Source organism: Canis aureus, chromosome 11, assembly GCF_053574225.1.
Source record: "Canis aureus isolate CA01 chromosome 11, VMU_Caureus_v.1.0, whole genome shotgun sequence".
Classification (NCBI taxonomy): Eukaryota; Metazoa; Chordata; class Mammalia; order Carnivora; family Canidae; genus Canis; species Canis aureus.
Window position 1 is genome coordinate 63,778,690 of NC_135621.1, and position 24,841 is coordinate 63,803,530.

General features: G+C 40.0%; 1 protein-coding gene across 1 annotated transcript in view; it reads left to right on the forward strand.

The window, feature by feature from the left end:
- The first annotated feature begins 16,803 nt into the window (after nucleotides 1–16,803).
- The window catches only part of PAPOLG (poly(A) polymerase gamma), a 32,044-nt gene continuing 24,006 nt past the window's right edge, over nucleotides 16,804–24,841 (forward strand). The window contains exons 1-3 of the mRNA XM_077915514.1: nucleotides 16,804–17,062; nucleotides 20,029–20,190; nucleotides 21,871–21,937. Coding sequence (XP_077771640.1) covers nucleotides 17,046–17,062; nucleotides 20,029–20,190; nucleotides 21,871–21,937 — 246 coding nt within the window. The 5' untranslated portion in view covers nucleotides 16,804–17,045. The remainder of the gene's footprint in view (nucleotides 17,063–20,028; nucleotides 20,191–21,870; nucleotides 21,938–24,841) is intronic.

Below are 24,841 nucleotides of genomic sequence, written 5' to 3' on the forward strand. Positions count from 1 at the left end.
AATATACTCAGAGCATTCCACTCTAAAGCAACAGAACACACATTCTTCTCAAGTGCACATGGAACATTCTCCAGAATAGATCACATACTGGGTCACAAGTTAGGTCTCAACTAGTACCAAGAGATTGGGATCATTCCCTACATATTTTCAGACCACAGTGCTTTGAAACTGGAACTCAATCACACGAGGAAATTTGGAAGAAACTCAAATACTTGCAGGCTAAAGAGCATCCTACTAAAGAATGAAAGAGTCAAGCAGGAAATTAAAGAAAATTTTTAAAAATTCATGGAAACAGGACCGGGAGGGGCAAGATGGCAGAAGAGTAGGGTCTCCAAATCACCTGTCCCCACCAAATTACCTAGATAACCTTCAAATTATCCTGAAGATCTACGAATTCGGCCTGAGATTTAAAGAGAGAATAGGGATCCCTGGGTGGCGCAGCGGTTTGGCGCCTGCCTTTGGCCCAGGGCGCGATCCTGGAGACCCGGAATCGAATCCCACGTCGGGCTCCCGGTGCATGGAGCCTGCTTCTCCCTCTGCCTCTCTCTCTCTCTCTCTCTCTCTCTGTGACTATAATAAATAAATAAAAAATATATAAAAAAATAAAAAAATAAAAAAAATAAAGAGAGAACAGTTGGAATGCTACAGTGAGAAGAGTTCTGGCTTCTATCAAGGTAGGAAGATGGGGAAAAAAGAAAAAAACAAAAGGCATCCAAGGGGGGAGGGGCCCCGCGAGGAGCCGGGCTGAGGCCGGGGCGAGTGTCCCCAGGACAGGAGAGCCCTGCCCGGAGAAGCAGGAGCTGCACCAATCTTCCCGGGCGGGAAGGCGCTCGCAGGGAGTTGGAGCAGGACCCTAGGAGGGCGGGGATGCCCTCAGGCTCCCTGGGACAGTAACAGAGGAACTGCGCCCCGGGGAGAGTGCACTGAGCTCCCTGAAGGGCTGCAGCGCATACGGCGGGACCCGGGAGCAGCTCGGAGAGGCTTGGGCGGGGGCTCCGTGGAGAGGGGGCTGCACCACCGGGAGCACGAATCCAACAGCGCAGGCCCAGGAGCACTGGGAGCCGGGACACAGGGAGCCGGGACACAGCCCAGGATCCGGCCTTCCCCAGGGACAGGCAGAGGCCGGGAGGGCCCAAGACCGCAAGGACGCTCCTGCCCCGAGCTGAGCAATCAGCGGCCCCGCCCTGGAGCCTCCAGGCCCTGCAGGACGGAGAGCTCTGTAGTCACTGCGGGAGCTGACTCCAGGGCTCCAGGGCTGGCCGCCGCCACTGGGGTTGTTCCTCCTGGGGCCTCACGGGGTAAACAACCCCCACTGAGCCCTGCACCAGGCAGGGGGCAGAGCAGCTCCCCCAAGTGCTAACACCTGAAAATCAGCACAACAGGCCCCTCCCCCAGAAGATCAGTAGACGGACAAGTTCCAGGGGAAGTCAAGGGACTTAAAGTATACAGAATCAGAAGATACTCCCCCGTGTTTTTGTTTTGTTTTGTTTTGTTTTTTGCTTTTTGATTTGTTTGCTTCCCCCACCCCCTTTTTCCCCCTTTCTTTTTCTTTCTCTTTTTCTTCTCTTTTTTCTTCCTTTTCTCTTTTTTCTTTTTCTCTTTTCTTTCCTTCTTTCTCTCCTCTCTTTTTCTCCTTTTCCCAATACAACTGGTTTTTGGCCACTCTGCACTGAGCAAAATGACTAGAAGGAAAACGTCACCTCAAAATAAAAAATCAGAAACAGTCCTCTCTCCCACAGAGTTACAAAATCTGGATTACAATTCAATGTCAGAAAGCCAATTCAGAAGCACTATTATACAGCTACTGGTGGCTCTAGAAAAAAGCATAAAGGACTCAAGAGACTTCATGACTGCAGAATTTAGATCCAATCAGGCAGAAATTAAAAATCAATTGAATGAGATGCAATCCAAACTAGAAGTCCTAACAACAAGGGTTAACGAGGTGGAAGAACGAGTGAGTGACATAGAAGACAAGTTGATGGCAAAGAGGGAAACTGAGGAAAAAAGAGACAAACAATTAAAAGACCATGAAGATAGATTAAGGGAAATAAACGACAGCCTGAGGAAGAAAAACCTACATTTAATTGGGGTTCCCGAGGGCGCCGAAAGGGCCAGAGGGCCAGAATATGTATTTGAACAAATCATAGCTGAAAACTTTCCTAATCTGGGAATGGAAACAGGCATTCAGATCCAGGAAATAGAGAGATCCCCCCCTAAAATCTATAAAAACCGTTCAACACCTCGACATTTAATAGTTAAGCTTGCAAATTCCAAAGATAAAGAGAAGATCCTTAAAGCAGCAAGAGACAAGAAATCCCTGACTTTTAGGGGGAGGAGTATTAGGGTAACAGCAGACCTCTCCACAGAGACCTGGCAGGCCAGAAAGGGCTGGCAGGATATATTCAGGGTCCTAAATGAGAAGAACATGCAACCAAGAATACTTTATCCAGCAAGGCTCTCATTCAAAATGGAAGGAGAGATAAAGAGCTTCCAAGACAGGCAGGAACTGAAAGAATATGTGACCTCAAACCAGCTCTGCAAGAAATTTTAAGGGGGACTCTTAAAATTCCCCTTTAAGAAGAAGTTCAGTGGAACAATCCACAAAAACAAGGATTGAATAGATATCATGGTGACACTAAACTCATATCTCTCAATAGCAACTCTGAACGTGAACGGGCTTAATGACCCCATCAAAAGGCACAGGGTTTCAGACTGGATAAAAAAGCAGGACCCATCTATTTGCTGTCTACAAGAGACTCATTTTAGACAGAAGGATGCCTACAGCCTGAAAATAAAAGGTTGGAGAACCATTTACCATTCGAATGGTCCTCAAAAGAAAGCAGGGGTAGCCATCCTTATATCAGATAAACCAAAATTTACCCCGAAGACTGTAGTGAGAGATGAAGAGGGACACTATATCATACTTAAAGGATCTATCCAACAAGAGGACTTAACAATCCTCAATATATATGCCCCGAATGTGGGAGCTGCCAAATATATCAGTCAATTAATAACCAAAGTGAAGAAATACTTAGATAATAATACACTTATACTCGGTGACTTCAATCTAGCTCTTTATATACTCGATAGGTCTTCTAAGCACAACATCTCCAAAGAAACGAGAGCTTTAAATGATACAATGGACCAGATGGATTTCACAGATATCTACAGAACTTTACATCCAAACTCAACTGAATACACATTTTTCTCAAGTGCACATGGAACTTTCTCCAGAATAGACCACATACTGAGTCACAAATCGGGTCTGAACCGATACCAAAAGATTGGGATCATCCCCTGCATATTCTCAGGCCATAATGCCTTGAAATTAGAACTAAATCACAACAAGAAGTTTGGAAGGACCTCAAACACGTGGAGGTTAAGGACCATCCTGCTAAAAGATGAAAGGGTCAACCAGGAAATTAAGGAAGAATTAAAAAGATTCATGGAAACTAATGAGAATGAAGATACAACCATTCAAAATCTTTGGGATGCAGCAAAAGCAGTCCTAAGGGGGAAATACATCGCAATACAAGCATCCATTCAAAAACTGGAAAGAACTCAAATACAAAAGCTAACCTTACACATAAAGGAGCTAGAGAAAAAACAGAAAATAGATCCTACACCCAGCAGAAGAAGAGAGTTAATAAAGATTCGAGCAGAACTCAACGAAATCGAGACCAGAAGAACTGTGGAACAGATCAACAGAACCAGGAGTTGGTTCTTTGAAAGAATTAATAAGATAGATAAACCATTAGCCAGCTTTATTAAAAAGAAGAGAGAGAAGACTCAAATTAATAAAATCATGAATGAGAAAGGAGAGATCACTACCAACACCAAGGAAATACAAACGATTTTAAAAACATATTATGAACAGCTATACGCCAATAAATTAGGCAATCTAGAAGAAATGGGCGCATTCCTGGAAAGCCACAAACTACCAAACCTGGAACAGGAAGAAATAGAAAACCTGAACAGGCCAATAACCAGGGAGGAAATTGAAGCAGTCATCAAAAACCTCCCAAGACACAAAAGTCCAGGGCCAGATGGCTTCCCAGGGGAATTCTATCAAACGTTTAAAGAAGAAACCATACCTATTCCACTAAAGCTGTTTCGAAAGATAGAAAGAGATGGAGTACTTCCCAATTCGTTCTATGAGGCCAGCATCACCTTAATTCCAAAACCAGACAAAGACCCCATCAAAAAGGAGAATTACAGACCAATATCCCTGATGAACATGGATGCAAAAATTCTCAACAGGATACTAGCCAATAGGATCCAACAATATATTAAGAAAATTATTCACCATGACCAAGTAGGATTTATCCCCAGGACACAAGGCTGGTTCAACACTCATAAAACAATCAATGTGATTCATCATATCAGCAAGAGAAAAATCAAGAACCATATGATCCTCTCATTAGATGCAGAGAAAGCATTTGACAAAATACAGCATCCATTCCTGATCAAAACTCTTCAGAGTGTAGGGATAGAGGGAACATTCCTCAACATCTTAAAAGCCATCTACAAAAAGCCCACAGCAAATATCATTCTCAATGGGGAAGCACTGGGAGCCTTTCCCCTAAGATCAGGAACAAGACAGGGATGTCCACTCTCACCACTGCTGTTCAACATAGTACTGGAAGTCCTAGCCTCAGCAATCAGACAACAGAAAGACATTAAAGGCATTCAAATTGGCAAAGAAGAAGTCAAACTCTCCCTCTTCGCCGATGACATGATACTTTACATAGGAAACCCAAAAGCTCCACCCCAAGATTGCTAGAACTCATACAGCAATTCGGTAGCGTGGCAGGATACAAAATCAATGCCCAGAAATCAGTGGCATTTCTATACACTAACAATGAGACTGAAGAAAGAGAAATTAAGGAGTCAATCCCATTTACAATTGCACCCAAAAGCATAAGGTACCTAGGAATAAACTGAACCAAAGAGGTAAAGGATCTATACCCTAAAAACTATAGAACACTTCTGAAAGAAATTGAGGAAGACACAAGAGATGGAAAAATATTCCATGTTCATGGATTGGCAGAATTAATATTGTGAAAATGTCAATGTTACCCAGGGCAATTTACACGTTTAATGCAATCCCTACCTACCTAATCCCAATCCCATGCAATACCATGGACTTTCTTCAGAGAGTTAAAACAAATTACTTTAAGATTTGTGTGGAATCAGAAAAGACCCCGAATAGCCAGGGGAATTTTAAAAAAGAAAACCATATCTGGGGGCATCACAATGCCAGATTTCAGGTTGTACTACAAAGCTGTGGTCATCAAGACAGTGTGGTACTGGCACAAAAACAGACACATAGATCAATGGAACAGAAGAGAGAATTCAGAAGTGGACCTTGAACTTTATGGTCAACTAATATTTGTTAAAGGAGGAAAGACTATCCATTGGAAGAAAGTCTCTTCAATAAATGGTGCTGGGAAAATTGGACATCCACATGCAGAAGAATGAAACTAGACCACTCTCTTTCACCATACACAAAGATAAACTCAAAATGGATGAAAGATCTCAATGTGAGACAAGATTCCATCAAAATCCTAGAGGAGAACACAGGCAACACCCTTTTTGAACTCAGCCACAGTAACTTCTTGTAAGATACATCCACGAAGGCAAAAGAAACAAAAGCAAAAATGAACTCTTGGGACTTCATCAAGATAAGAAGCTTTTGCACAGCAAAGGATACAGTCAACAAAACTCAAAGACAACCTACAGAATGGGAGAAGATATTTGCAAATGACCTATCAGATAAAGGGCTAGTTTCCAAGATCTATAAAGAACTTCTTAAACTCAACACCAAATAAACAAACAATCCAATCATGAAATGGGCAAAAGACATGAAGAGGAATCTCACAGAGGAAGACATAGACATGGCCAACACGCACATGAGAAAATGCTCTGCATCACTTGCCATCAGGGAAATACAAATCAAAACCACAATGAGATACCACCTCACACCAGTGAGAATGGGGAAAATTAACAAGGCAGGAAACCACAAATGTTGGAGAGGATGCGGAGAAAAGGGAACCCTCATACACTGTTGGTGGGAATGTGAACTGGTGCAGCCACTCTGGAAAACTGTGTGGAGGTTCCTCAAAGAGTTAAAAATAGACCTGCCCTACGACCCAGCAATTGCACTGTTGGGGATTTACCCCAAAGATACAGATGCAATGAAATGCCGGGACACCTGCACCCCGATGTTTATAGCAGCAATGTCCGCAATAGCCAAACTGTGGAAGGATCCTCGGTGTCCATCGAAAGATGAATGGATAAAGATGTGGTCTAGTATACAATGGAATATTACTCAGCCATTAGAAACGACAAATACCCACCATTTGCTTCAACGTGGATGGAACTGGAGGGTATTATGCTGAGTGAAGTAAGTCAATCAGAGAAGGACAAACATTATATGTTCTCATTCATTTGGGGAATATAAATAATAGTGAAAGGGAATATAAGGAAAGGAAGAAGAAATGTGTGGGAAATATCAGAAAGGGAGACAGAACATAAAGACTCCTAACTTTGGGAAACGAACTAGGGGTGGTGGAAGGGGAGGAGTGTGGGGGGGTGGGGGTGAATGCGTGACGGGCACTGAGGGGGACACTTGATGGGATGAGCACTGGGTGTTATTCTGTATGTTGGTAAATTGAACACCAATAAAAAAATTTATTAAATAAATAAATAAATAAATAAATAGAAAGAAACAATTAAATTGAGCAGAAATTGTAATTTCAATGTAAAAATTAAAATATAATTGGGCAGCTTTCTATAGGAATATTAATCTCTAAATTTAGAATAAAAACCATCCTTGAAATAAAACTCAGACATCACTTAGGATCTTCCCATAGGAGTAGCTTATTGTACCAATTAGTTCATTGGATTAGGGAACAACTCAAATGTCAATAAATGCCTTGAGCACCATTACAAATAAAAGAAATTAAAATCTGCAAAAAAAAATTCATGGAAACAAATGAAAATGAAAACACAACTGTTCAAAACCTTTGGGATGCAGCAAAGGCAGTCCTAAGAGGGAAGTATATAGCAATACAAGCCTTTCTCAAGAAAAAAGAAAGGTCTCACAACGTAACATTACACCTAAAGGAGCTTGAGGAAGAACAGCAAATAAAGACTAAACCCAGCAGGAGAAGAGAATTAATAAAGATTAGAGCAGAAATCAATTATATAGAAACCAAAAGAACAGTAGAACAGATCAACAAAACTAGGAGCTGGTTCTTTGAAAGAATTAATAAGATTGATAAACTCCTGGCGAAACCTATCAAAAAAGAAAAGGGAAAGGACACAAATAAATAAAATCATGAATGAAAGAGGAGAGATCACAACCAACACCAAAGAAATACAAGTAATTATAAGAACATATTATGAGCAACTATATACCAACAAATTAGGCAATCTGGAAGAAATGGATGCATTCCTAGAAACATATAAACTACCAAAACCGAAACAGGAAGAAATAGAAAACCTGAACAGACTCATAACCAGCAAGGAAATAGAAGCAATAATCAAAAATCTCTCAACAAACAAGAGTCCAGGGCCAAATGACTTCCCAGGAGAATTCTACCAAACGTTTAAAGAAGAATTAATACCTACTTGTCTGAAACTGTTTCAAAAAATAGAAATGGAAGGAAAACTTCTAAACTCTTTCTATAAGGCCAGCATTACCTTGATCCCAAGACCAGACAAAGACTCCACCAAAAAGGAGAAGTATCCCTGATAAACATGGATGCAAAAATTCACACTAAGATATTAGCCAATAGGATCTAGCTGTACATTAAAAAGATTACTCACCACAACCAAGTAGGATTTATTCCTGGGCTTTAAGGGTGGTTCAACATCCACAAATCAATCAACATGATATACTACATTAATAAAAGAAAGGACAAGAACCATATGATCCTCTCAATAGATGTAAAAAAAGCATATGACAAAGTATACTATCCTTTCTTAAATCTCTTCACAGTGTAGGGATAGAGGGAACATATTGCAAATCCATATACAAAAAGCCTACAGCAAATATCATTCTTAATGGAGAAAACTGAGAGCTTTTCCCCTAATGTCAGGAACATGACAGGATGTCCACTATCACCACTGCTGTTCAACATAGTTCCAGAAGTTCTAGTTCCAGCAATAAGACAACAACAAGAAATAAAAGACATCTGAATGAGCACAGATGAAGTCAAACTCTCACTCTTGGCAGATGACATGATACTCTATGTGGAAAATCCAAAAGACTCCACTCCAAAATTGTTAGAGCTCCTACAGGAACTCAGCAAAGTGACAGGATATAAAATCAGTGCACAGAAATCAGTTGCATTTCTGTACACTAACAATGAGACAGAAGAAAGAGAAATTAAGGAGTCAATCCCATTTACAATTGCACCCAAAACCATAAGATACCTAGGAATAAACCTAACCAAAGAGGTAAAGCATCTGTACTCTGAAAACTTTAGAACTCATGAAAGAAATTGAGGGAGACACAAACTGAAAAATGTTTCATGCTCATGGATCAGAGGAACAAATACTGTTAAAATGTCTATGCTGCCTAGAGCAATCTATACACTCAATGCAATCGCTATCAAAATACCATCAACTTTTTTCACAAAGCTGGAATAAATAATCCTAAAATTTGTATGGAACCAGAAAAGACCCCCAAATAGCCAAAGGAATCTTGGAAAAGAAAACCAAAGCTGGCAGTATCACAATTTCAGACTTCTGTTATATTACAAAGCTGTAGTGATCAACACAGTATGGTACTGGCACAAAAACAGACACGAAGCTCAATGGAACAGAATAGAGAACCCAGAAATGGACCCTCAACATTATGATCAACTAATCTTCAACAAAGCAGGAAAGAATATCTAATGGAAAAAAGACATTCTCTTCAACAAATGATGTTGGGAAAATTGGACAGCCACATGCAGAAGAATGAAACTGGACCATTTTCTTACACCGTATACAAAAATAGACCCAAAATGGATAAAAGATCTAAATCGGAGACAGAAATCCATCAAAATCCTAGAGGAGAACACAGGGAGCAACCTCTGCGACCTCAGCTGCAGCAACTTCTTACTAGACATGTCTCCAAAGGCAAAGGAAACAAAGACAAAAACCAAACTATTGGGACCTCATCAATATAAAACTTTTGCACGACAAAGGAAACAGTTGACTTGACCAAAAGATAACCTACAGAATGGGAGAAGATATTTGCAAGTGTCTTATCAGATAACAGGCTAGTATCCAAAATCTAAAAAGAACTTATCAAACTTAATACCCAAAGAATAAACAAACCAATCAAGAAATGGGCAGAAGTCATGAATAGGCCTCCAAAGAAGACATATAAATGGCCAACAGACACATGAGAAAATGCTCAACATCACTCAGCATCAGGGAAATACAAATCAAAACCACAATGAAAACCACAATGAGAGACTATCTCACACTTGTCAAAAAATCTAAAATTAACAAGTCAGGAAACGACAGATGTTGGCAAGGATGCAGAGAAAGGGGAACCCTCTTACATTGTTGCTGGGTGTGCAAGTTGGTGCAGACACTCTGGAAAACAGTAATGGATGTTCCTCAAAAAGTTGAAAATAGAACTACCCTACACCCCAGCAATTGCACTACTAAATATTTACCCCAAAGATGCAAATGTAGTGATCTGAAGGGGCACCCGCACTCCAATGTTTATAGTGGCAGTGTCCACAATAGCCGAACCATGGAAAGAGCCCAGATGTCCATCAACAGATGAATGAATAAAGAAGATGTAGTACATATATATAATATATATACATATATATACAATGAAATGCTACCCAGCCATAAAAATTATGAAATCTTGCCATTTGCAGCAATGTAGATAGAACTAGAGGGTAGTATGCTAAACAAAATAAGTCCATCAGAGAAAGACAATTATATGACCTCATGCTTATGTGGAATTAAGAAACAAAACAGAGGATCATAGGGGAAGTGAGGGAAAAAATAAAATGATGAAATCAGAGAGGGAGACAAACTAAGAGACTCTTAATTTGGAGGTTGCTGGAGGGGAGGAGTGGGGCAAGGGAGTAACTGGGTGATGGACATTAAGGGGACATTGGATGTAATATGCGTTGGGTGTTACACGACTGATGAATTACTGACCTCTACCTCTGAAACTAATGATACTCTATACATTAATTAATTGAATTTAAATTAAAAAATAATTTAAAAATAAAATCTTTTTAAAAGGAAACCAAAGAAGAATGATCACCACTATGCTAAAGCAAAGCTATCCTTGTCCCTTACTGCCAGGATTGACATATACTCCGTGGCACTGTGTATACAAATCTGCCTTACACTGTATTGGACCTGAGGGGCACTTCTTTGATATGAAGCCTCTTTGAGAGAGAATCATCAGGGCCTAGCTTGTTTGTGTACATGCCAGAAGCACACATTGAAGAAAACTTGCAGTGGAATGGAGTCTGCTGTCCTCAGTTCAGAAGACAAAATTAGGAGTTGGGAGCAGCAAGTACCGCAGCTAAAGAATTTGCTCCAAGATCTGAATTAATTTTCACCTTCCCAACAGATAAAGGCTACTTTGATTCTGTAGCTATGAAAAATGAGCATGGAAGCATCCTTTGTAAAATACTTTGGAAATGTCCCTGATTTATTTAAAATGCCAGACACGCGTGCAGCAACAAAATGCTATGACAAATCGTGACATAGACCCTAAAGAATTTTCACTGTCGCCTTTTCTGGAATCCAGAGCAGCAGCAGCAGCAGCAATTCCTGGTAGGACTGTCTTTTCCTGCACTGTAACCGACACTGGACAAGGAAACTATCTACCTGATGGATTCAGGAAATCAAAGTAATAAAACTGCCAGCAACAATGCAGCTAAGTGATTAAACGATGGCTGGTTGAAAATTTAAACACCCTTTTTACTCATTAATCTCCAACTGCTAAAGACAAACAAAAAGCAAAATTAACATGATTGTAAACTAAGCACTAGCGTCCTGCGGCTACCGTGTTAGCCTGCTGAGAAGGAATGGGCTGATCAAAGCTGGGGAGTCCGCAGAGAACCGTGGATAAGGGCTGCTTCGGGGGGCGCACAGCCAGATCCATTACCGCGCCCGGTTCAGGAACAGGTGAGTACCGTAATTGATCTTGCCTTCAATTTGGAGAGAAGCGGGAAACCTACCCTCTCTGTCCACCGAGCTTATATGTTAATCCCCTGAGCTCTGGGAAGAAGTTTTTAAATTGGCATAAAGACTTTTTCTGTGCCCTTCGGAACGTGTAGAGGAGAAAGAGTTGGGAGGGGCTGCTGAGGTCCCTAACTTCAGGCAGTTAAGCCGCCTCTCCGGAAAGCTGTTGATTGCCACCTTGCTTGGCATGACGCATCTAAGCTCACAGAGCAAAGGCTCCTCCAATGAAGCTAGAAGGGTTTTTGTTTTGTTTTGTTTTGTTGTTGTTGTTTGTTTTTATTTTATTTTTTGTTGCTGTTGTTTGTTTTTAACACAAGAAAATACTTGGAGACACAGGGGTCCTCACCCGGCAAACATAAACCATGAAAATCCAGATACTTGGAATTGGAGTTGCTTTCTGGAGCAAACTCATCTAATTAATGGACTCATGAATTGCTTAAAGCATATCCAGAACTTCACATATTATTCTAGATACAGAAACATGAATAGGCACCCGCCTGGTCCTTTCTTTGCACCAAATTCATATTTTAAAAAAAAACTGATAAATTGTACAAACAAAATATCTGCATTGGCAATAGAAATTTCACATCAGAAACATTGAGGACTGACACTAAAACTCAGTGCTGAATGAATGGGGTAGCAAAACAAAGTCGAACCACAGAAAGCAATCTTTTCTTCTACAAGGAGGCAACAAATTGTGTGTGGAAGCAGAAGATGCTAGAAGGTGTCCTCTGACACCTCTAAGATGGTGCCTCTGTGATAGAAGGCTGAAAGCAAAGCAGTTTGAGAGGCCTGTTAGAAAGGGTAATGATTGGATTTCCCTCCCTCTGAGACACCTCAGTGATGGGCCGAGGCCCCAAGAGGGCACCAATTGGCCACTCAAGCATAAGACCTTTTTTTTTTTTTTGTAAGATTTTATTTATTTATTCATGGGAGACACAGAGAAAGGCAGAGACAGAGGGGGAGGCAGACTCCTCACAGGGAGCCCAATGTGGGACTCGATCCCAGGACCGGGATCACACCCTGGGCCAAAGACAGATGCTCAACCACTGAGCCACCCAGGCGTCCCTCAAGCATAAGACCTTAAAGAATAAGGTCCTTTTTCTGGGAAACCTGCACACAGTGGTAGAGATGTGACTTCACTTGGACTACCTCCCCCATTCCACTCTTTTTCCCCCCACCCCATGCACAATTCTATAACAAAATATTACTACATTTCTGAAATGTCATTACTGCCAGCTTCTTTCCCTCTTTAATTTATCAGGATCTGGTGCCCTACTATTAAAAAAGTTGATTGGGACGTGTCTTAATGTGGTCTGCTATAACAAGACTATACACTGGGTGGCTTAAAATACAGAAATTTATTTCTCACAATTCTGGAAGCTGGAAAGTCCAAGGTCAAGGTGCTGGAAGATTTGGTATCTGTTCAAAACCAAATCCTGGTTTAGAGATGGATGTCTTCTCATTACATCATCATATGGCAGGGACCAAAGACAGAAGCAAGTACTCTTCTGCATCTTCTTATAAGGGCACTAATCTAATCATGAAGACTCTGCTCTCATGATCTAATTACCTCCTGAAGGCTCCATCTCCAGATACCATCACATTGGGAATTAGAGTGTCAATTTATGAACTGGGAGGGCAGGATGGGAGTGGAATCAAACATGCAGTCTGTAACAGGACCCGTATCAATTTCTGACACCTGCCAACTCCTATTTGTTTCAAATCAACTGAACAGAACTGGATATGAATTCATTGAGAGCATATTCAACCACATACTTTATTTTATTATTGTGTTGTTGTTGTTCAAAGTGGATAGGGAGTCCCTGCATGGTCACTGCCTATCAAGCAACAAAACTTAGGGTGAATTCCATATGGTCATTAAGCTTCAGTTATGGAACAGGCCTTAATGGGGGAGATTGCAAGCCAAGAGTCAGAAAAAGAAGATGGCAGAGTCTAAGATCTTCCAAACATCCCAGAAAGAGGGATGCTATGACTAGGTGCTGTGTGTGTTCCAGTGGAGGAACATGTACACCGAGATGATATCTTCTCAGAGTAAACTCATGAGAAAGCAGCCTTATCAGAATGTGGACAAAGAAATTATTTAGAGCCAGGGTGACTGAGGTTAGGTGACAGCTGCCCAACACCTGGGATCTCAGGGGCCCTTAAAAAGTTTCATCCCCTTTTGCAAGGGGTAGAAAGCCCTCCTTGGAAGCTAGGTGTGGACCAGCTGCTCCTGCTGGTAGAAGGACAGACCCTGGTCCCTTCTTGCACATTACGTGGGCAACCTCAGCATCAGCCTCCAAGGTCATTTTGGGATGATTCTGCCTGCTAATGACCCATATGAACAATACTCTGCTATAACAATCTGCCAGATAAAGGCAATTCTTTTGAGTGGGACCCCTCGGTGGCTCAGCAGTTGACCTTCTGCCTTTGGCTCAGGGCATGATTCCAGTCCGGAGATTGAGTCCCACATCGGGCTTCCTGCAAGGAGCCTACTTCTCCCTCTGCCTATGTCTCTGCCTCTCTCTCTCTTTCATGAATAAATAAATAAAATCCTTTTAAAAAAGGAAATTCTTTTGAGTTAATAAAGTTGTTCAGAGATGAAAAGTTTCCAACGGAATAGTTACATAACATTCAGACACATCAGAATTTTAAGTTAGAGGGAGAAGGCAAAGTGGAGATTGTCTACCAATTGGGACAAAAAGATGAAGAGATGATGAGATGAAAAAAGACAAAGGAGAATAATATTAGAAATCAATTTCTTCAAAAAATATTAAATACCCAAAAAAAAAAAAAATATTAAATACTTATGTTAAGTTCCGAAGATGAGCTGGTGAGCAAGACAGATATGCCCTACTTGTTCTATATATGTTTAAAATGATAACTTTTAAAGATGGGTTTTTTGGGGGGCATCTGGGTAGCTCAGTCGGTTAAGCTGATCAGCTCAGGTTCCCAGGGTTCTTGGATTGATCCCAGGGTCCTTGGATTGAGCCCTACATCCAGCTCACTGCTCCGAGGGAAGCTGCTTCTTCCTCTGGCCCTCCCCCTGCTCATGCTCTGGAGACAGCATGCCCATATGATACTCTCTCAAATAAATAAAATCTTTAAAAATAAAATAAAGATTCCCCCCCCGAATTACTTGCATGGACATTTTAACATTCTCCCAAGTTGCAATTCTGTTTACCTGAACAAACAAACAAAAAAAGAGCTGATTGATGGATGGAACAGAAGCAGTTTTTAAAGAAAAAAAAAGGACTTAATCTAATCTTTTATAAAGTACTCAGAAATTTTTTTTAATGTTTATTATGTTCTAGACACATTCTAGGGAAAAGACTGTCATACAAAGGCCTATTTGGACAGAATTTTTAAACTTCAAAAATAAGAATTTTACAAGTGTTTAAGACTCATCAGGTAACAATGAAGCACCATCTACCAAACTTTGAAGGACATGTTTTCAAATATGCCAGAACAAGGAAAATGTACCTCCTTTCTGAATAAGCTATTTCAAGACTCATTCTAGACCAAGAGACAATCAGGAGGAAAAACTCAAACAGAGGGAGGTTGCAGCTGAAAAAGACAGGCAGTAAGCCCTGAGAACATTTCATCTGTAGGGGTGAGTCTTGATCATTGGTGTAAATACCGTTATACCCCAAGGAAAATGGACAAAACATATGAATCCATTGAGTGAGAAATATAAAGGGCTGGTGAAATACCACTTATCAAGGATATGTCAGTTAAAACTGCAAAGAAACAAAGAAACAACACTTTCCAACTTATCATATTGATTTAAAAAAATTTTAGGGGATCCCTGAGTGGCTCAGTGGTTTGGCGCCTGCCTTCGGCCTGGGGTGTGATCCTGGAGTCCTGGGATGGAGTCCCAGGATCAAGTCTCACATCTGGCTTCCTGAATGGAGCCTGCTTTTCCCTCTGCCTGTGTCTCTGCCTCTCTCTCTCTCTCTCTCTCCCATGTCTCTTATGAATAAATAAATGAAATCTTCAAAAAAAATTTAATACTAGCAGAGGAACCAGCTTGACAGAGAAACCCACTGGCCAAAGTTGGAACAATTTTAGCATTAAAAGAACCATGATTGTAATTGAAGCATGCTAACTATATTAGAAAAATGAGTCCATATGATACTCAAAAAAATAAGAGGAATGAAATAAGTGAGCAAATAAATGAGAACTTCTTTTAAAGTGGTCATTATATCAAGTTCTTAACTCTGAAAGGGAAAGGAATATTTTTCCTTTGCAGTAAGAATCGTATTGCAGAATAATCTAATAGTCTCAATGAAGAAAAGCTTTTCTTTCCAGAAAAATGCCAGCTATAAATGTAGACAGAATTGGAAAAAAATCACAATTTGCAACGCCTAAGGAAATAATTGAACCAAGAATATCAACAGATGCTGAAACCATTAAGTGAAAGGTTGATAGACAGCTAGATATCCACCTAGTGCCAAAGTTATCACCCCACAGATTACTAATTAGTTCCAAGATGACTGCCAATATATAAACCCAGTGATCAATCTTAATAGCACCAGTGATGGGATAACCAGAGCTTCATAATGTGATTTACAGCCTAATGCCATTTTACCTAAATCTAATCAAACCTTTAGATCCATCTTCCAAGAGGTAGCTCTCGTTAATCCTCCCTGAATCCCCTGGCCCCACCTATATTTCAGTGATCTCTGTACCTGTTTGTCCTCCTCCACTAGACTGTGAACTCCGAAGGGGAGGAATTAAGCATCTCTAGTGCCTGACACACAGTAGGTGCTTTTAGTTCTACCACAGAAAAATATCACTTATATTTGACTGTTTCCTCACTAAACTCTAAACTTCATCAAGGTTAAAGAATACATCTGGTTTTATGCACCATTAAGCCACTGATGCCTAACAGTGCTTGGTTTCCAACAAATATTTTTGAATGAATGAATAATTTTATAAGTAATCGCCTCTATTTCCTATGACTCTGAGTCACATTCCGAGGAAAAGTAGCTTCTCCTTTTCCTCGGAATGATTTAGCGTATTAAGCTATTTCTTGGATTTTTCCTCCTATTGCAAACTGCTAAGCGATTCTCCTTTCAACCCCCTACCCCAACTGCCCGAATGTCATAAACCAGGGGGAGGTAGAGATGCAGTGAACAGATTAGCCTCCACTTTGCAAGCCTGCTTTTCCCTGAGATAATTGTAAAGTCACACGTTCCTCGGTGTGACCCTCTGACGACCAAACCTCCTCCACGAGCGGATTGATTACGTATGATGATGACTAATTAAAAGATGTAGGATAACGGCAGAGTTCAACTAGTATTTGCAAGGCAAGGCAGCGATCTTTTTAAAAATACAGCCTTTCATCAGCGAAACTAGGAAAATATGTTCCAAATTATCTTCCAAGTGGTTTGCCCGCATCGACAGTCCCACGGACAAAGAAGGGGACAGAACTCTCCTTCCGAGCGGCTTTTGCAGCCAGGGGCCTGCGCCCCGCCCCCCTGTGGGCGGGGCCACCGAAGCCTCCCGGGACCCCACGGAGGAGGGGCGGGGCCGGGGGCGGGGCCAGGCCTCCGGGGGGCGGGGCCACGGCGGGCGAGGGGCAGGCTGGGAAGCGGCGCCATATTGGCGTCGGCCGCGCTGTATTGTCATAAATAGAGCCGGTTTTGTGGTGTTTTCACTACTCGGTTGGATGCCTCGGCCGTAGTAAGTGAGAAAGTGAGCGAGCAGCGAGCTACAAGCGACCCGGAGGGAAGTCGGCAGGAGGAGAAGGGAAGAGCAAGAACTTGACTCCAGAGGGAAAGATACTGGCCGGTGAGGGGGAGACGCAGGAAGCGATGAAAGAGATGTCTGCGTAAGTGGTGGTGGGGGGCGGCGGTTGGGGGAGAGGCGGAGAGGGGTGGGCTGGGGTGGTGGGCCCGGGACCCGGTGTCCGTTCCCTGCCCCTGGCGCCCTGGTCCGCAAGGGCACCTCCCCTGCACCCGGCGGCTCACCTGGACACCCCTGCACCCGGGCTCGGGGACTCCCGAGCCCCCCTCTCCCCCCGGCCTGTCCCGCCTCCGAGGGCTCCCCGCCCCCCCACACACCCCCAGACAAGGGAGCGGCGGCAGAGGCGCGAGTGTCCGTGGGGAGAAATTGTCGGTCACTCCTCTGCCCCCAGCACTGTCTGAGCCCGTCTCCTCTCCTGTCTGCATTGGCGCAAATACCATCCCCCTGCCTCCCTCCCCCTCCTCCCTCCCGACCGGCTGTCTCCTGGTCTTCAGGAGTGAATGACCTATCCCAACCCATGCTTTTTTTTTTTTTTTTCTTTTTCTTTCTTTCTTTCTTTCTTCTTCTTCTTTTTTTTTTTTTTTTTAAATAAAGGCAATGATGTTTCCGCCCTCCCCCACCTACCCCACCGTATACATCCACCGTTCCGCATGTACCTCCTGCTCACACTTTGATAAGTCAGGAAGGGTGTCGGTGCTTGGCAAGATGTTGTTGTAGCTCCTAACGTTTTGGAAATAATTTTAAACAGGAAAACGCAGAGAATAAGCCAAAGCATCATGTGTGTACTCTCCATCCATCTCTCCCAAAGCATAGAAGAATTTCGTGTTTTTGTTTTTGTTTTGTTTTGTTTTGTTTTGGTGGAGGGGGGCGCTCGCGTGTGTGCGTGTGTGTGTACACACATACATATCTTTATTTAAAAGAAATCATGCATTACAGATAATGTCTGAAGGATTCTCCTACCTCCTTGTTCTGTTCGCCCCCCTCCCCCAGACTTCCTCACAATCCTGAATTTGATGTTTAAGGCTGCGTGGTTTGTTTTTTTTTTTAAATGCTATTACAACATCTGTAAGTGTCCATACATAATAACTGGCATTGTTTTACCTGTTTTTAAGCTTTGTGTGACTAGTGTCCTACTTGTCATTTTGCAACTTCTTTAGTGCAACATAGTATCTTTGAACTTTGTCCATATTAATATTTTCAAGTCCCATTAATTCATATTAACTCCTGTATTCCAGCGTAGGGAATACACCCTAGTTTAGTCCTTTTCCAGTCAGTGACTCTTTGAGGTTATTTCCTGAGTGTCTAATGTGACCCTGTGGTAGTGAACAGTCTTGTACATGTTTCCTTGTAGGGTGTTTAGTTATAAGTGAAATTGATGAGTTGAAGGGAATGTGGAATTCTTTTGCGTACTTTTTTTTTCCCCCCTCCTCCCTCTCCAGATGAGGGAGATTCAGAACCGTAGATTGGAATTTTAGTGCTAGTAGGGACCTTAATAGCCAATTTTTCAGCATATAGATAAGAAATGAGGACCCAAGATGACAGTGTCAGAACAGAGGTATTTGTTGAAGGGAGAATGGAGTGGTGGAAAGATCTTGGGTATTGGAGTTCAGATTCTGGCTCTTCCTATCTCTTGGATCTCGGGTCTTACCTGTAAAATGGCACTTACTCAGTATCTACCTCTTAGGATTATTGTTGAAATTAATTGAATGATCATGTATGTTCAGCCTGTCCCATCCGTTTACCATATACATTTAAACACACTTAGACAATACCAAAATACCTCTCTAGCTCTCTTAGAGGTAAAAAGCTAAATCTTTAAAAAGAAGTTATTTGAAATAACTAATTGAAATTATGTTTGTTCCACAGAAAAATTAATACCAGAAAGAAATTAAAGTCACTGGTATTGGTGTTTCTCTTTTGTTTCTTTGAATTATTTCAGATGATATATAGGCTATTTTATCTTTCATTTGATGCTCCCTATCTACCTAATGAAATCTTTAGCTAAAGAGCATGCCTTCCTATAAGAACTTAGTAGTGATAAATCAGTGTTTTGACCAATTAAAATTCAAAAACAATCACTACTGTATTTTTGTGTTATTGTTTACAAGGCTAATTTATTCATTTAAAAAACTGTTCTTTTATATTTTGAGATTACATTCTTACTGTTAATGGGCCTTAGAATCGAATGATGAAGATAGATGGGAGGGTTAGTTGGTTATTGTATATATTTATTTTTACTTTACTTTGTTAGCAGAATAAAGTTTTACCCACCCATATTGGTCCCAAAATTTCTTTTGAAATTATTGAAATCCAAACTGAGGAATTCAGTTGTACTTTATTCAAGACTATAATTTCCTGATAGCTAGGATAGCTTTTGGAGGTTGGGTTGTATTCTGTCTATAAAAGTGTAAAGAATTCGATAATTATTTAGTGTAAAAATGGTCTGATTACTAATCTAAATGAAGAGAACAATTAACTAGAGTCACAAAATTTAGGACCGTAAAATTCACATTTTTAACAAAGGATGTTACTGTTGGTTCCTCAAGGGCAAATCTAGTTGTGATTTCTTTTTAAAAGCCAGGATATCTCACAAGGACCTTTTAATGGGATGTTTTTGTTTCTTTCCTGAGGGGGGAAGAAACATTGTTCTTAGAGATTTCTTTCAAGTGGCTGACTGCTTTTCAAAGAATGAATATAGATGGTACTTGACTTAAGTTCACAGGGTGTAGTGGAGGTGGCCCTGGCCCAGCTCCCATTCAGGGTTTTTGCATTTGAGCTAAGTGGTGCTGGCACAGTTGTCCTGGTGCCAACACATGCTGCTTTTGGCTTGAAAAGACATCCTAACCAAGAAAGCTGGAGGCAGTATGAATAGCCGTTCATCAAAATAAACACAAAATACCCCCTTTCCCCCTTAAAAATAAAGTGCCTGTCCAAACTGTTAGTACTAAGTAAACTTTTAAGGTAGTTAATAATAGTGAGTGGATTGAGAGATTCAGTGTATCACTATGATATTATACTTTAATTTTTTTCTTTTTCATTTTTCTTGAACAGAAACACCATGCTGGACAGCCAGCGTCAACAAAAGCATTATGGAATCACTTCTCCAATTAGTTTGGCATGTCCTAAAGAAATTGATCATATTTATACACAGAAATTAATTGATGCCATGAAACCATTTGGAGTGTTTGAAGATGAGGAAGAATTGAACCACAGGTATGCCATTTAAAATTGCAATATATTTTGCAGTATATTATTTAATCATTAATTCTGCAAATATATATCAAGTACCTATCATGACCCTGCGTAGGGATACAAAAATTACAAAATGAAGAGAAATTTTGGCCCTGCTAGAACTTACATTTTAGGTGGAACTTCGGGAAAGAGACTAACAATTAGCCAAATAAGTGAAATAAAGACAATGTTACAGATGAGAGATGCTGCTGAAAAAAATGAAGCTAGAAGTGGAGGTTGTCAGGAAGGCCTTATTGACATTTGAGGGAAAATTTGAAAGTGAGAGAGGGAACTATGTAGATATTTGAGGGAAGAACATTCTAGGCAGAAGGTTTGAGGTGGGAATGTATATTTAATAAGGAATACATAGTAAGGTAACCTGGTGTCCAAAGCAGAGTGAGTAGTAAGCAGGTGAATATAGGCTTATAGAATGTGAGGTGGGAAATTGCTTGGAGAGCTAGGTCACTTAGGACCTTCTAAGTCAATATAAGTTTTGGCCTTCCAAGTGAAATTGGAAGCCATAAGGTTTTCGAGCAGAAGATTGAGCTGGTTTACTGATGTTTTAACACAGTCACTTTGGTTGCTATATTGAGAATAGTCTAAAGAGGGATCTAGGGCACAAGTTAGGAAACTGGTTAAGAGGCTGTTCTGTAAGAACCCAGGGAGGAAAGGATGGTGGGTTAAACTAAGGGGGGTGATAGTGGAGGTGATAAGAAGTAGTAGAATTCTTGATACATTTTAAAAGGTAGGGTTGTTTAATGGCTGGAATGTGTATGAGAGAGAGAGGTTAAGGATGATGCCAAGGTTTTGGATCTTAGCACCTCAAAACCCAGAAAAGGCTGAGGGAGAATCAAGTTTGGACATCTCAGGAATTCCATTTTTCACATGTTATTTTTGAGATGTCTAAACTCTACTTCTCTCTTTTGTTTTTTCCCCTTCAATGTGGATTTGGATATGCTATTGGTCGAAAGTTTGGTTTAATATCAAATTGCTGTTATTAAGTAATGTTTCATATAAATTAACCAATATTTAATTTACCCATTTTAATTATCCAACGATCTATGACTGTCAATGAGAGAATGCTAACCTCTATCACCATGTTGAATTGATTTTTATTCCATAGTAAGGCAAAGAAAGTTGACAGTTCATTTAGGCTCCATAGACTTATTGAAGGTAATTTTGATTTTTTATTAGGTTTTTTAAATTTTGAGAATAGCTCAAAGACCAAAATACTATCATCACATTTATCATTTCTTTGGAAGTCTTAGGGACTTAAGAGTGCCAAAGACACGTGCCATGTATCAACAGATGTGACAGCATTAGCTCAGGTATAAATTTGCTTTTACTCTGGCATCAACTTAAAGGTTCTGCTTATATGGGTTTTTTTTTGTTGTTGTTTTTGGTTTAAAAGATTTTATTTATTTATTCATGAGAGACACACAGAAGCAGAGACATCGGCAGAGGGAGAAGCAGGCTCCCTGCAGGGAGCCGGATGTGGGACTCGCTCCCGGGACTCCAGATCACACCCCGAACTGAATGAAGGCAGACACACTCAACCACTGAGCCACCCAGGCGTCCCTGCCTATATGTTTAACTACTTTTTTTAATACTGTTTTGAGGTTTTCTCGGTTTTAATCTAAAGCATGTTATTTTTTATTATAGGCTTGTTGTTCTTGGCAAATTGAACAATTTAGTAAAAGAATGGATTTCTGATGTCAGTGAGAGTAAGGTAAGACTCTACATTGAATTCAGTTTCATTGTGTCCTGATCATTAGTCCTGGTAATAACTTGGAGGAATTGAGAATAATCTGAAATAAGCTTTTTGATATATTGGTGATGAATTGATCTAGACAGTTGAGTCCCTAAATAATGATAATGAAATAAATGAGAATTTACAGCAGCGTCTAGCTACAATTCTACATAGATTTCCTGTTTGAATTACACATAGTGGACCAAAATTTAAATATCAAGGGATTTTACTTTAAAAGCCAGATTTCAGACATCTTGTGAAATATCAGATCAGGCAACGTTGGGCCTGCTTTCTTATTTTGAATGTAATTGAATTTTCTTTCATTTGAGAATCATCACTGAATATTATCTTATTGGCTGTACTAAACTGAAGTGGGGTATGTGTATCTGGATGATACTATTGGCCCCTTCACTGAGTGGCCCAGAGTATTGTATTTTAAGTTTTTGTTTGGTTTTTATAATTTTTATAGTTTTCCCATCTTTTCCTTAACAACGGTCAGTTGAAAGTTACTATCTCACAGCAGTCAGTGTGTCTCTTTGTAAACTCTTTCTGCTCCTTAATCTGCCTGGATTTAGAAATTAGATAAACACCTGTTAGAATTCTTTCTTTTGCAAGTTTTAGTATTTTTTTCTGTACCTAAGGTACATGTTTAATATTGGGTCTTTTAAACAATGGACTCAGAATAAAGTCATGAGGGACTCTGCTAAATCTGCAGTCATCGAGTTTAAATAAGTGGTTTTTATGTTGTTTACTTTTGCTGCCAAACAGCTATGTGACTCATTTCTGAGCTCTCAGTAGGGTTATCTGTAGTTGAGATTTTCAGATAAGTTGAATTCTGAGCTTAGTCATGCGTAACAAAAAAAAAAAAAAATCATGTTTGTTTTTCTGCTACTTAGTGATCAGCTCTGTGAGAAAAAGACCTGTCTTGGTCACCTGCATAATCTCAGGACAGAGCTCAGGCATTAAATAAATATTAAAAGAATCTGTTGTCCCTCTCTAATCAACCCATAATTGTTACAGGTGTGCAAACCAAATACTCAATTTGCTAGAATTATTTTAAAATCTTAGTAACAAGCTTTATGACTTAGTATATATGGTCTTTATGTCAACTATCTTGGTTGTGCCAGGGTCTTTGTTTCCATCTCTATTCTAGAATGCATTTGAGATAAATTGAATGTTGTTATTCATGAAAGAGGCTATATTAATTTGTTGAGAGATGTACTAATTTTCTTCACGGTTTCTTTGCATTTATTCTGTTTGAAGGACAAAAGGTGGTTTGTTTGGTTTGTTTTTATTAAATTGCTTTTTCTGCCATTTTACTCACGTCAGTACTTTAATCTGTGAAAAGCAATCACTGGCTTACATTTAATTTCTAGACATAAAAATTAAGGATTTGCCATAATTTGGCTTTATTTTTTTAAACAAAATGAATAAAATATCTAATTATAAAAAATTTTTTAATTGGCTTTGACATCTTCTGTGTGGATAAAGTGTCTTTTTTTTTCATTTTCTTCAATTATCCCTTTTATTTATCCATATTTTAGTTTGGAAAATATCAGAAGGATTTGAGTTAGATCAAAGATCATGTGATTGGGATCCCTGGGTGGCGCAGCAGTTTAGCGCCTGCCTTTGGCCCAGGACGCGATCCTGGAGACCCGGGATCGAATCCCATGTCGGGCTCCCCGTGCATGGAGCCTGCTTCTCCCTCTGCCTGTGTCTCTGCCTCTCTCTCTCTCTCTCTCTCTATCATAAATAAATAAGAAATTTTAAAAAAAGATCATGTGATTATTCCACACAATTGGGATATTTAAGCTATAAACCATCTAGAACCCAAACATCATTTTAGTTAAATACTGTGATTTGTGATGAAAATACTTTACTTTGATTCATTGTATCACTTTCTCATAATCATTTAAGAATCTTGCTTTTCAAAGTAGGAAAGTAAACTCATAAAGTAGGAAGGTAAGCTAAAAGGTCCTATCTTTCATTTGGATTCATATTAATCAGTGTATTTACTGACTTGTTTGTAGCTCTAAAATTATGTATGGTGGTCTTAAACATTAACACCCATTAAATAGAAGAAGTAATATAATATGCTGTTACACAGATAATTTCCAGTTGATCAAAGGATATTATTCTTTGAAACTTGCACTGGCCATTATAAAAAAAAATAAGAGAAATAGTGGACAAAGCTCTCATTTTCAAGGAATTTAAATATAGTTAAAGAGACGGGACATATATTCAGGGAAAAAAGATAAATAAATGTAGTATAAAAGAGGTTAAAGATAATAGCAGTGGAATACAGAGGGAAAAGACCTTGTTATGGAAGGGGGGATCATCGGAGAAGGCTTAATAAAAAAGGTGGAACTTGAACTTTGAAAAAATAGGTGATACCCAGAGAGCCATACTTATGGACAGGCATATGAGGTACCCAGAGAGCCATACTTATGGACAGGCATATGAGGCAGGGAGAATGGCAAGTGCAGTGGAAAGGAGATTGGATTATGTAATGTGTTGGCAGTTGGAGCTTCAAAAGGGAAAATCAGGAGACAAGGCAAAAAAGATCCATAAGAGCATATTGTGGAGATTCCCAGGATCCAAGAATCCTTACCTCAGTAGTCAGAAAAGAATGCATTAGCAAGTTTTGAGTAAAAGAGTTATATAATAGAGTAAGAATATCAAGTGAATTTTGTACAACAAGAACTAGAAAAAAAAAATAGACTAAGGTCAAGAAGGTAGCTTAAGATTCTATTAAAGCCTAGAATTAAAGGGTATAGTAGTTGAATAGAAAGGAGGTGACATATGAAGGATATAAACTAAGAATTAGTAAGCCAAGAAGAATAATAACTGTAGGTATAGGCATTAAGGAAAATGAGGAACAGA